We start from the raw sequence: 13164 nt of genomic DNA on the forward strand, positions 1-13164 counted from the left end.
AGCTACTGTTTGCATAAAATGCAATGGTTTATGGAGTATGCATACTGTATTAAAGGGACTCATTAACACTTACTTATAAACTTCAAATATCATCAGAGATATCAGAAGGAATTGCCACAGTTGCTGAGATTAATTGCTGTGCTAAATTTTTAGTTTGGTTCATCTGTGCTTTTTTTCCTTTCTTTTAGAAAAAAGTAGCAGATCATCCAAACCGGACTCCATCTATATGGCTAGCAATGTACAGAGCTTTTGGGCGACCCATTCTACTTAGTAGCACATTCCGTTATCTTGCAGACTTACTGGGTTTTGCTGGACCTCTCTGTATTTCTGGAATAGTTCAGCGTGTGAATGAAACCCAGAATGGGACAAATAACACAACAGGGGTAAGTTTGTGGTGCTTCTGAAAGGAAACATATTATTGGCAGATTTCATTGTAATTGTTCCTTTTTATTAATGCAGTTCTTTGAACAGTTCAAACAGGCTTATTTACAGAGAATTGAATGCATTTAAAAGGAAGAAAACAATAATTTCTCTTGTAGAGAAAATTATATGTTTATGCATTCATTGAATGGATCTGTTCAACAAAATTATTTCTCAGATTCAGAGCCTATAAACATTTAATGAGTATCTACTATGTGCCAGAAGCCATGCTCAGAACTTTCACATTGATTATTTTCTTTGATCTTTTCAGCAACCCTTTGAAGAACTTTCATTCAGGAGTACATTAGGGAAGGCTGTGACCAATCACATTAGCAATGTGATTTGTACTATATACGTTTTTCTTATATGATAAAAGCCATCACCCTGTTTCACATTATGATCAGGACAATTCACATTATAATATTTTTATTAGATATCATGCTACTTTTGGGGGGTCATACAATATAAAATACTATATATTTGCTGTTATAAATATATAGTCTTTTCTCTGTTCTTAAGAAAATCTCATCATGAACTTCCCAATTTCTTGGTAAGAGTTGATTTCTCTAGGTTCACAGATAGAAACTCTAGTCTAGTTATGCATCAATTTTCCTTTTCTATTCCCTCAACCTAATTTTCTCTCCTTTTTTTCTTCACTTACTAAAATTTCATGCATTCTCAAAGCCTACATCAAATGCCACCTCCTCAGTGAAGCTTTTCTGATTGTTCTGGTTGGTATTTGACTCTTCTTTGTACTATTCAACACATTGTTTCTTTTTTTCACCTTGGCACTTGCTGTAATTGTTCTTTAAATGAAGCGTGTTATTTATGGATATTCTTATCTTTCTAGGAGGTAAGCTCTTTAAATAGAAGGACTGTGAACTGTTAATATTTATGTTCACAATGTGTAGCCTAGTCACTTGCACATACTGGTGCTCAATTATTATGAAAGTGAACCAGATATTGTCACCATTGAATGCACTTTTGTGGTGTTTTACCCCTACAAACCTGATTACATTCCATACATTCCACATAGAATTTTTCTATCATCTCTTTCCCTTACCTGTATTAACCACACATTTTTCTGAGAAGGAACAGAACTTACACATTTCTGTGTATCCTCATGAAAGAAGAGGAAGGGACCAGAAACAGAGTTTAATGGGTCTATACCATAAAAAACAAAGATTTCCCAGATTGACATGATGTACTTATTTGAGTGTTACCTTTCCCTCACTTCTAACTAATAAGTTACCACATACTGTTGTTACAAACAAAAAGCAGTTTTGTCCTTATGATGACTTTGGTCATAGTCCTGCTCAATTTCATAAGTTGTGTTTTGTCCCTGGAAGTGTCAATGTCAATAACCACATTACATATTTTATAGTTTATAATTTATTTTGTTAATATAAATTAAGATAAATGAAAATTAAATTAAGTCAACTATGTGGAATTATTTTAGTAACTTTGATAATTTTGATAATATTTTAATTAGCAAAGCTATTGAAGTTGTATTTCTGTATTAGTGGTCTTGCTGACCAACTAACTACCAGTTTTGTGGTTTCTACTTCAAAATTATAGTCTAAATTAATTTCGATCTTCAGTTACTACATCTCAAGATGGAATAACATATATTTGCAGAAAATATATTCAAGTTTTTAAAGATTAATGTGTACCTTTTTTCTACTATCTGCCATTTCCAGCAATTGTAATGATCAATTTGGGATTTTATGCATTGAACTAGTTTGTATTTGTATCTGTGGACAGGATGAAGAAAAGCCAAAATGGCCTTGTTGTGGTTCATTTCACTGCTGTTATAAAGACATTGAGTTTTTACATTTAAAAATCATGTGTCATTTGATAGATGTGAACTGTACCCCTGGCATATGAAAAGAGAAGTTTTAATTTATGTCTTTTTCTTTTGGGACAAGATTTCAGAAACGCTTTCATCAAAGGAATTTCTTGAAAATGCTTATGTACTAGCAGTTCTTCTTTTCTTGGCCCTTATTCTACAAAGGACGTTTTTGCAGGCTTCCTACTATGTAACCATAGAGACTGGCATTAACCTCCGTGGAGCTCTGCTGGTATGTACAAGCTTTAATGATCATTGTGTTTTGAAATGCCATATACCCATCCAATGATAGAAGGGTAGTGGATGTAATTTTGTTTTTCACGATTCTGTTTTTACTCTGATACTACATTTCTAGGAGCTGCTTAATAAAAGAAACAGAGCTAATTAGTAACCTCCAGAATTTTTAAGATGTTTTGTAATAATAAGAGAATTTGGGGGGCACCTGGGTAGCTCAGTCGGTTAAGCATCGACTCTTGATCTCAGGGTTGTGAGTTCAAGCCCTGGGTTGGGCCTCATGCTGAGTGTGGAGGCTGCTGAAAGGAAGAAAGAAAGAGAAAAGAAAGAAAGAGAGAAAAACCTTTGGAAAACTTTGTCTCTGTCTTAGTTTGTTCTAGAGCTTATGTTTGAAATTGAGTATACATTTGGATTATATTGCCAGAAAATTAAGTTTGTATGTAATTGAGGACGGAAAGTAGCTATGCTAAAATGAAGAGAGTGGTTGACTTAAAAAGATGGCATTCTAGGTTTTTTCCCCTCCTTTTTCTCCAGAAAAATTTAAAATGTTATCTTTTTAAGAAAAGTGAATAAATATAGTGTTGATTAAGTTTAGAGCTTCAGGTACTTTTTTTGTTTTTCTTTTTTGCAGGCGATGATATACAATAAAATCCTTAGGCTGTCTACATCTAATTTATCCATGGGTGAGATGACCCTGGGACAGATCAATAACTTGGTTGCCATTGAAACGAATCAACTTATGTGGTTCTTGTTCCTGTGTCCCAATCTATGGGCAATGCCTGTTCAGGTAGATCAATAACAAAACAAAAGGAGTAGGAGATACTTAGCTCAGTAAAGGGCAAGCTTTTTAAATAGGCTGATGTTATTATACTCTTTTTATAGAAAGAAAGCAGAGATTCAGAACTCTGACATAAGTTAGGAAAGTGGGATGTGGAATTCTACTGTTCAAATATCTGCTCTACCTTGTTTGCACAAGTGTTTAAAATCCTCAAAACATTCATCTCCTCAACTTTAAAATGGGAATGATAATAGTATCTGTATCATAGAATTGTTGGAATTGTCAAGACTAAGTTAATATGTGTAGCACATGCAGCATAATGCCTCACATTTCATGGGCATCCAGTATTTGTTAGCTGTTACTGTTGTTGACCAAATTCAGGAAATTCATAGAGCCAAGGCTTGACCCTGTTCATTTTGACTGACTCTCATAGCATTTCTAAAGTAGAACAACTGCTGTAATCCATTCCATAGTTTCAATAGCTGATGTTTTATAAAATGTCAAACTTTATTAGGTGGAGGAACACTAACAAGCTGGAGGGCAATTCAGCTTTTTTTTTTTAATGGAAAATAGCATTTTAGAAAAGATGCAGCACCCCTGCTCCCCACCAATTGAGTAAAAGAAGCAAAAGAAATGTTTTCAGCTCTTTCTTCCATGTGATGCTGAATATTTTTAGTTATCTCGAGTTTTGCATCCTGTAGATAGAGCTTAAACTGTAGACTTATTCAAACCAGTCTGTCACCTTTGTCCCTGTGTGCCATGTTTATTAAAATACATACAATATTACAGATATGGTAGTTTAAAAATTTTCTTGGTCTTTTCAGTTTTAAATGGAAATCCAAGCCAAATAAAAATGCATGTCATCCACAGCGCATGACACAATGAAAGATTTAAAATATGCTCGGTCTCTTTTTATTAATATGTACTTATATACAGGTCAAGTAGGTGCCTGCCTACATTATGTAATTTAAAAGCAGCCCAAATCCTAGGCTGCCTGTGAAAGACTGCATCATGAGTGACGTTAAGGAAACTTTCATTTTGACCGGAATCCCTAAAAAGCCCAATTGGTTAGGCAGTAAATATGTGCACTTGTCTCCAAAAGGCTGTTATCATTGGCAAACACACAAGGATTCAATGCTTTAACTACACAGATATAGTTCATTAGTTTACATTTTCAGCCATGATAAACTGAGCTACTGGAGGAAAAAAAGTAGGGAGAAAGATTGTGGGGTCGAATCTCATTTTTTAAAGGAAGAAGAACAAAGTGACGAATCAGAGAGGGTTGACCCTGGGTTTGGGGAAATAAAAAGGGAAGCGAGGTATGACGGGGCACCACCAACTCTAGCTTTCTGGTAGTTTTAGTGCAGCTTAGCCTTCTTGTGATCAAGTGACTTCTGGGGTCATTGAGGCTGTGAGAAACTCAGATTATTCCTTTAGCCTGCAAACAGCCTGCCAGGGCTCACTTACGTTATGATGCTGCCTCCTGCTTTCCATCCTTCCTACCTGGAAAAGTTAGTAGAGCTCCATGACAATATGGAATGCCAGTTACAGTGGGTGATAATGTTTTCAAGAAAAAAATGTGAAGACTGTCTTAGAAGGTCAGAAGCATCAGGGGACCAGTCTACAGCCTCATGCAGTAACTTGGTTTGACACTCGTTTTACAGATCATCAGACTAAAAATAAATTCCTACCACTTAGCTTTCCCCCAACAAAACATAGCAAGACCCAACTGTTCTTAGTTGAGTTGACTTCCAAATACATGTATTTATTAATCAATCAATTATGAAGAAATAGTACATTTTCGCCAAAATATATTTCCTTTCATGCAGTGGTTCATTTTCCCTTTTCCATATGGCTTCCTTTCTAGATCATAATGGGAGTGATTCTGCTCTATAATTTACTTGGATCGAGTGCATTGGTTGGGGCAGCTGTCATTGTTCTCCTTGCGCCAATTCAGTACTTCATCGCTACAAAGCTGGCAGAGGCTCAGAAAAGCACTCTGGTACGTTCACATCTTTTGGAAACTTGATTAGGAAAAATCTACTAAGCTGTTTTATTTTTAAAATAATGGGAAATGAATACATGCCGCTCAGAATAATTTGGAAATTGATACATTTTATTTCAATTCTTATGCAGCAAATGTGTATTTTCTGTGTTGCAAAAAAAACAAACAAACTTGTTTTTAAGAATTTTTTAAATTTTTATTTTATTTAAGATCAGTTAATTAACATATAGTGTATTAGTTTCAGAGGTAGATTTCAGTGACCCATCAGTTGCATATAACACCCAGTGCTCTAGAAGTAATGTCGCTCTTTTTTTTTTTAAATTTTAATTAATTAATTTATTTTCAACATAACAGTATTCATTATTTTTTCACCACACCCAGTGCTCCATGCAATCCATGCCCTCTATAATACCCACCACCTGGTACCCCAACCTCCCACCCCCCCCAACCACTTCAAACCCCTCAGATTGTTTTTCAGAGTCCATAGTCTCTCATGATTCACCTCCCCTTCCAATTTACCCCAACTCCCTTCTCCTCTCTAACTCCCCATGTCTTCCATGCTATTTGTTATGCTCCCCAAATAAGTGAAACCATATGATAATTGACTCTCTCTGCTTGACTTATTTCACTCAGCATAATCTCTTCCAGTCCTGCCCATGTTGCTAAAAAAGTTGGGTATTCATCCTTTCTGATGGAGGCATAATACTCCATAGTGTATATGGACCACATTTTCCTTATCCATTCATCCGTTGAAGAGCATCTTGGTTCTTTCCATAGTTTGGCGACCGTGGCCATTGCTGCTATAAACATTGGGGTACAGATGGCCCTTCTTTTCATGACATCTGTATCTTTGGGGTAAATACCCAGGAGTGCAATTGCAGCGTCATAGGGAAGTTCTATTTTTAATTTCTTGAAGAATCTCCACACTGTTCTCCAAAGAGGCTGCACTAACTTGCATTCCCACCAACACTGTAAGAGGGTTCCCCTTTCTCCATGTCCCCTCTAACACATGTTGTTTCCTGTCTTGTTAATTTTGGCCATTCTAACTGGTATAAGGTGATATCTCAATGTGGTTTTAATTTGAATCTCCCTGAGGGCTAGTGATGATGAACATTTTTTCATGTGTCTGATAGCCATTTGTATGTCTTGATTGGAGAAGTGTCTGTTCATATCTTCTGCCCATTTTTTGATATGTTTGCCTGTTTTGTGTGTGTTGAGTTTGAGGAGTTCATTATAGATCCTGGATATCAACCTTTTGTTTGTACTGTCATTTGCAAATATCTTCTCCCATTCCGTGGGTTGCCTCTTTGTTTTGTTGACTGTTTCCTTGGCTGTGCAGAAGCTTTTGATTTTGATGAAGTCCCAAAAGTTTATTTTCGCTTTTGTTTCCTTTGCGTTTGGAGACGTATCTTGAAAGAAGTTGCTGTGGCTGATATCGAAGAGGTTACTGCCTATGTTCTCCTCTAGGATTCTGATGGATTCCTGTCTCACGTTGAGGTCTTTTATCCATTTTGAGTTTATCTTTGTGTACAGTGTAAGAGAATGGTCAAGTTTCATTCTTCTACATATAGCTGTCCAGTTTTCCCAGCACCATTTATTGACACTCTCTTTTTTCCACTGTATATTTTATCCTTTTTTGTCAAAGATTAATTGACCATAGAGTTGAGGGTCCATGTCTGGGCTCTCTACTCTGTTCCACTGGTCTATGCGTCTGTTTTTATGCCAGTACCATGCTGTCTTGGTGATCACAGCTTTGTAATAAAGCTTGAAATCAGGTAACGTGATGCCCCCAGTTTTATTTTTGTTTTTCAACATTTCCTTAGCGATTCAGGGTCTCTTCTGATTCCATAAAAATTTTTGGATTATTTGCTCCAGCTTTTTGAAGAATACCGGTCGACTTTTTATCGGAATGGCATTAAAAGTATAGATTGCTCTAGGCAGTATAGACATTTTAACAATGTTTATTCTTCCGATCCAAGAGCATGGAATGGTCTTCCATCTTTTTGTGTCTTCTTCAATTTCTTTCATGAGTGTTCTGTAGTTCCTCAAGTACAGATCCTTTACCTCTTTGGTTAGGTTTATTCCCAAGTATCTTATGGTTTTTGGTGCTATAGTAAATGGAATCGATTCTCTAATTTCCCTTTCTGTATTTTCATTGTTAAGGTATATGAAAGCCACTGATTACTGCACATTGACTTTGTATCCTGCCACGTTGCTGAATTGCTGTATGAGTTCTAGTAGTTTGGGGGTGGAGTCTTTTTTAAAAATTTTATTTTATTTTTTTAGTGTTCCAAGTTTCATTGTTTAGGTACCACACTTAGTGCTCCATGTAATACATGCCTTCCTTAATACCTCCACCAGACTCACACATCCCCTCATCTGCTTCGCTCCAAAATCAGTTTGTTTCTCAGAGTCCACAGTCTCTCATGGTTCATCTCCCTCTCCGATTTCCCCCAATTCACTTTTCCTTTCCTTCTCTGAATGTCCTCCATGTTATTTCTTATGCTCCACAAGTAAGTGAAACCATATAATAATTGAATCTCTCTGCTTGACTTATTTCACTCAGCAGAATCTCCTCTAGTCCTGTCCATGTTGATAGAAAAGTTGGGTATTCATCCTTTCTGATGGAGGCATAATACTCCGTGGTATATATCGACCATATCTTCTTTACTCATTTGTCTGTTGAAGGGCATCTTGGCTCTTTCCACAGTTTGATGACTGTTTTCATTGCTGCTACAAACATTGAGGTATAGATGGCCCTTCTTTTTACTACATCCGTATCTTTGGGGTAAATACCCAGTAGTGCAATTGCGGGGTCATAGGTAACTCTATTTTTAATTTCTTGAGGAATCTCCGCACTGTTTTCCAAAGTGACTGCACCAACTTGCATTCCCACCAACAGTGTAAGAGGTTTCCCCTTTCTCTACATCCTCTCCAACACTTGTTGTTTTTTGACTTGTTAGTTTTGGCCTTTCTAACTGGTATAAGGTGGTATCTCATTGTGTTTTTTATTTGAATTTCTCTGATGGCTAATGATGATGAACATCTTTTCATATGTCTGTTAGCCATTTGAATGTTTTCTTTGGAGAAGTGTCTGTTTATGTCTTCTGCCCATATTTGACAATATCCGGTTTTGGGGGGTTGAGTTTGAGGAATTCTTTTTTTTTTTTTTTTTTTTTAAAGATTTTACTTATTTATTCAACAGGTAGAGATCACAAGTAGGCAGAGAGGCAGGCAGAGAGAGAGAGAGGAGGAAGCAGGCTCCCCGCTGAGCAGAGAGCCTGACGTGGGGCTCGATCCCAGGACCCTGGGATCATGACCGGAGCCGAAGGCAGAGGCTTTAACCCACTGAGCCACCCAGGCGCCCCTGAGGAATTCTTTATAGATCTTGGATATCAGCCCTTTGTCTGTAGTGTCATTTGTGAATACCTTCTCCCATTCCGTGGGTTCCCTCTTTGATAAAAAGCTTCTGCATAGCAAAGGAAATAATCAGCAACAACAACAACAACAACAAAACCCACTTGTTTTAAAAGTGGGTTTGAAATTTATGATTTGATCATCTCAGACTCAAAATACCAGAGGCACAATTCCTGATGTTTTTAAGTGCCATGGGTGATGAGGCATGGATCATTTTCTAGATCACCTGTCTAGAGAATATACCTGAGTGTATTTTGAGTCCATTGGATGTTAATTGTTGACATGGGATAAATGGTTCAAAGAATGAATAAAGCATCAGGTTTGTTGCTTCTGAAGTTAAATTTCCCTCGAGTCGAATCAAGCCATGAGATGATCTATGGAATTACACTCAAGTATTTCAGTAGCCGCTGCTCTGGCTGAATATGTTCATGGTCAGCTTGGCAAGCAAGCAAAGCCAATGATTGACCCTTTCTGGCTTCAGCATGTCATAAAACCATTTTATTGGACTAAGAATTGGCTTCTTTTAAAGAAATATTTGCAAATAATAAAATTGTTGACAGGATGTTTAGAAATAAAGTTTGATTAAATATGAGAGAGTCTGTCTGTGAATCAGGCATAAAATGTAGGGATGCTGCCACCGATGGAAGTGTTTCCCAAGTTGGTTTCTGCTGTGACAAGCAAATTGTGTGTCATGCAGGTGGTTTCTGTCACTTGTTTTTCTGCTGCTCCTAGTGAGGCTACTCATTGTTTCTCTCTGAGCTAACCGTCCATCTTTACTTTAGGGCATGAATACAGAGAGGTGAGGAAGAGAGGCACAAAGTGGAGACATGACTATCCTCAAACATCTGTCTTTCATTGAGCTCATCATACTGTATTCATTTACTCATGCAACAATCATCTGATAGGCATCTAAGACCCTGTAAAGACCAGAAGATGAATAAAAACCAAGCCATTTGCTACTTTTGCTTCCTCCTATCACCTTTGGGCCACTTTCCTGCTCCTTTTGATAGTTCATTGGAAATAATGTACCTTACTGATCATTTTAATACTTGGCAGTGGTAGAAGTTGCAGCAGTTGAATAAATTGTGCCGTTTGTAAAAAATTTCTTTACAGTTAATCCAAACTCTCAGTAATGAGTAAATCTAGTTTAGGCTTTAAACAAGAGCTTATGAAGAGGTATGTAGAAATCTCTTGAAGTTAAAGGTAAAAACCTTGGTTTCAATAACTGTATTATGAAGATACAACATGAACACCTGCCTTGTGAACATACACAACCCTCACATTCCCAAATAAGAAGCAAACTAATTTTCCTTACATTCATTGTTTTCTAAGTATGAGTGATAGTGCTGAGGAGAGAATAAAATGAGTTAGATGTTGGGAGGAGCCACTGGAAGTCTCTGTGTCATTTCCCTAAATGTCTGTATATACTATTTGCAGACCTGATTCAAGGAAATCATCTGATACTTTAAGAAACTGCTTTTATTTAACCCAAAGCAATAGAAACATAAGAGTTTTTAGGTGGAAAGATATTTGAGGCCATTTCATTCAACTCTTCATTTTAGAGTTGGAGGCAGAGGCATAGAGAGTTTTCCTTCCCCCACCCTCACCCAGGCCCCCACCCCCAGGGGATCTCAGTCACAATCAGTGGTGGAGCCAGGCAGAAATCAAGATCTGGTTCATCCCTGTCTCTTACATACAGAGTTCCACCTCTTTGATTCCCTTGGATGCAGTGTGCATTGGTTTTTTTTATTTTTGTTTTATAGGATTATTCTACAGAGAGACTGAAGAAAACAAATGAAATATTGAAAGGCATCAAACTTCTAAAGCTGTATGCCTGGGAACACATCTTTTGCAAAAGTGTAGAAGAAACAAGAATGAAAGAACTATCCAGTCTCAAAACCTTTGCACTTTATACATCACTCTCTAGTAAGTTGCCCTTGCTCTAAGGACCACCAAAAAACATGTGGCCTATTTACTTTAGGTTATGACCCCTGAAACATTCTACTCATCTGAGGAAGTCCATTCATTCTCTACTTATGTGCTGCCCAATAGCCATTAGCCATCTGAGCCTATTTAAATTTAAAGAACAGGGTTAGCATAGGCTTAGTCAGGTTGACCTAAATTTGTTTTCTTTGAGGATGTGTGCTTTTGTCATGTTACTTTGCATCTGAAATCCTTGGTTTCTTCTCTGTAAATTGGGGATGGTGATGAGCATAGTACCTGTGATTGAAACCATAGTATTAGTTACCATTGAGATGAATAGTGGGTTTTCAGTAACAGTTTCGTTTACTTAAGTTGATTGGACTGTATTGCTATTGACCTTCTTTTATTTTTTTCTTTTTAAGATTTTATTTATTTCTTTGACAGACAGAGATCACAAGTAGGCAGAGAGGCAGGAAGAGAGAGAGGAGGAAACAGGCTCCCCCTTGAGCAGAGAGTCTGATGTGGGGCTTGATCCCAGGACCCTGGGATCATGACCTGAGCCCAAGGCAGAGGCTTTAACCCACTGAGAAACCCAGGCTATTGACCTTCTTATCCCCAAAGAGCCTCAAAAATTATCTGCAATTGTCTTACCTGTTTATCTGGGAGCTTATGATATTATATTTTCTTGAAGATTATATTTAAAATGCTATTATTGAAAATTGAGAATAAGAAATGTCAGCACTTCTGAGTGAAAGAAGTCAAGTTATATTCACATAAAATCCTCTTTTCCAATACATTTTCAAGAACTTTTAAATATGGATCACTCTTATCTTCAACTCTAATTTTTATAAAGCAGCTGTTAACAAAATTATTGTTATTCCCCCAGAGTGACACTGAGTACTCTCAAGAAAAATTAAGCTTATGTTAGTACAATTCTTACAAACTTAGCCAAACTACTCCCACTAACATTTGATCTGGTTTGTATGTCAGTTTTGTTTATCTCTATTGTTCCCAAGGCTTCAAACAAATTAAAATGCTGGAAGTTAATATATTATTTCCTCTTGAATTCTAAACTACTTTAATTCTTAGAGATTATAAATACTTCTTGTGTGAAATAGATTTAGAGAAAATATTTGGTTTGCATAGCTCATTTATTCTAGCCCTAATGCCTGATGAATTAGAAATGAAATGGGAAGGAGATTTCTCTTCCAGCTCTGCACCACTGCTAACATCACATCAAAATGCTAGAAGATGGAAGGATTGATATCTACTTGTTTATACAACAGTACTCTAATCTGGTGACCCTGGCAGGGGAATGTATATTTCTCTCTGCAGTGGACTGAAATACTCATGGAAAGGATGGATGAAGCCAGAAAAAATAACAATAAAAAAAGTTGAGATACTAAGCCAATTTTTGCCCTAAGTGGCTTTACACATATAATCCCATTTAATCCTCCCAGCATCCCAATGATTTAGATTCTACTATTAATTTCATTTTAGATATTAAAAGATTGAGGTGGAGGGAGCTTAAGTAACTTGATTCTCATTTAAATCATCAACCTACTAAATGGCATGGGTGGGTTGTTAATCCAGTTTGTCTGTCTCCAGACATGAAATTTGGATGGGTTTTTGAAAGTCAGGTACAAAAGAAGGGAGGACAGAGGATAACAGGGGAGAAAAACAAGAAATAATGAAAGTAAAAATACAGAGTTAGATGTTTATGATAGGCAGCGGGAATTCTTGAGCCAATGGTATAAAATTCCCAGTTGGACCATTTGTAAGATTTATGATATGGTTATGTACAGCGTTCTTGGTGATTAAGAGCTTGAACTGTGGGAGTTGCGTAGAACTGGCTATAAATCCCAGCTCTGCCACTTTTTGGCACTGTGGCCTTGACCAAATTACTTATATCCTCCAAGCGCCAATTTCTTCATCTGTAACATGAGGTGATTTCTATCATGTAGGACTGTAGTAAAGATTAAAATAATGAATGATACAGATGTTGATTTGGGTTGTTGATTCTATTCCAGGCATGACATCAAATGCTTCATAGTCATTATCTCATATAAAGCACCTGGTAAATGGTCTAGTGCTTACTAACCTCCAACCATCACTTTCCTCATCTAAAAATTGGTGTAATAATAATAAATCATTATCACAGATATATTGTGAGAATCAAATGAGGCAGTGAATTTTATAAATAGGGGCACCTGGGTTGCTCAGTTGGTTAAGCACCTGACTCTTGTTCTCAGCTCAGGTCTTGATCTCAGGGTCATGAGTTCAAGCACTGCATTGGGCTCCATGCCCAAACATGGAGCCCACTTAAAACACACACACACACACACACACACACACACACACACACACACATTTTGTAAATAGGATTTGTAGAGCACCACAAGAAAATAAAAAATAATGAAAGGAAAAAGTCAGTTGTATAACAGAGTGCTTATTATTGAGTCTTAGAGGGCAAGCTGACCTAAAATGATATCCTGCCTCAACAACTTGTCAGCTCTACAGCCTTGGTTGGTATTGGGG

General features: G+C 37.0%; 1 protein-coding gene across 14 annotated transcripts in view; it reads left to right on the top strand.

The window, feature by feature from the left end:
* ABCC9 (ATP binding cassette subfamily C member 9) overlaps positions 1-13164 on the top strand; it is a 137175-nt gene that overhangs the window by 25781 nt on the left and 98230 nt on the right. For all 14 annotated transcript variants that reach the window (XM_032347705.1, XM_032347707.1, XM_032347696.1 and 11 more), the window contains 5 exons: positions 189-383; positions 2349-2501; positions 3135-3290; positions 5149-5283; positions 10467-10629. In XM_032347705.1, coding sequence (XP_032203596.1) covers positions 189-383; positions 2349-2501; positions 3135-3290; positions 5149-5283; positions 10467-10629 — 802 coding nt within the window. The remainder of the gene's footprint in view (positions 1-188; positions 384-2348; positions 2502-3134; positions 3291-5148; positions 5284-10466; positions 10630-13164) is intronic.

The sequence above is a fragment of the Mustela erminea genome, chromosome 6, assembly GCF_009829155.1.
Source record: "Mustela erminea isolate mMusErm1 chromosome 6, mMusErm1.Pri, whole genome shotgun sequence".
Lineage (NCBI taxonomy): Eukaryota > Metazoa > Chordata > Mammalia > Carnivora > Mustelidae > Mustela > Mustela erminea.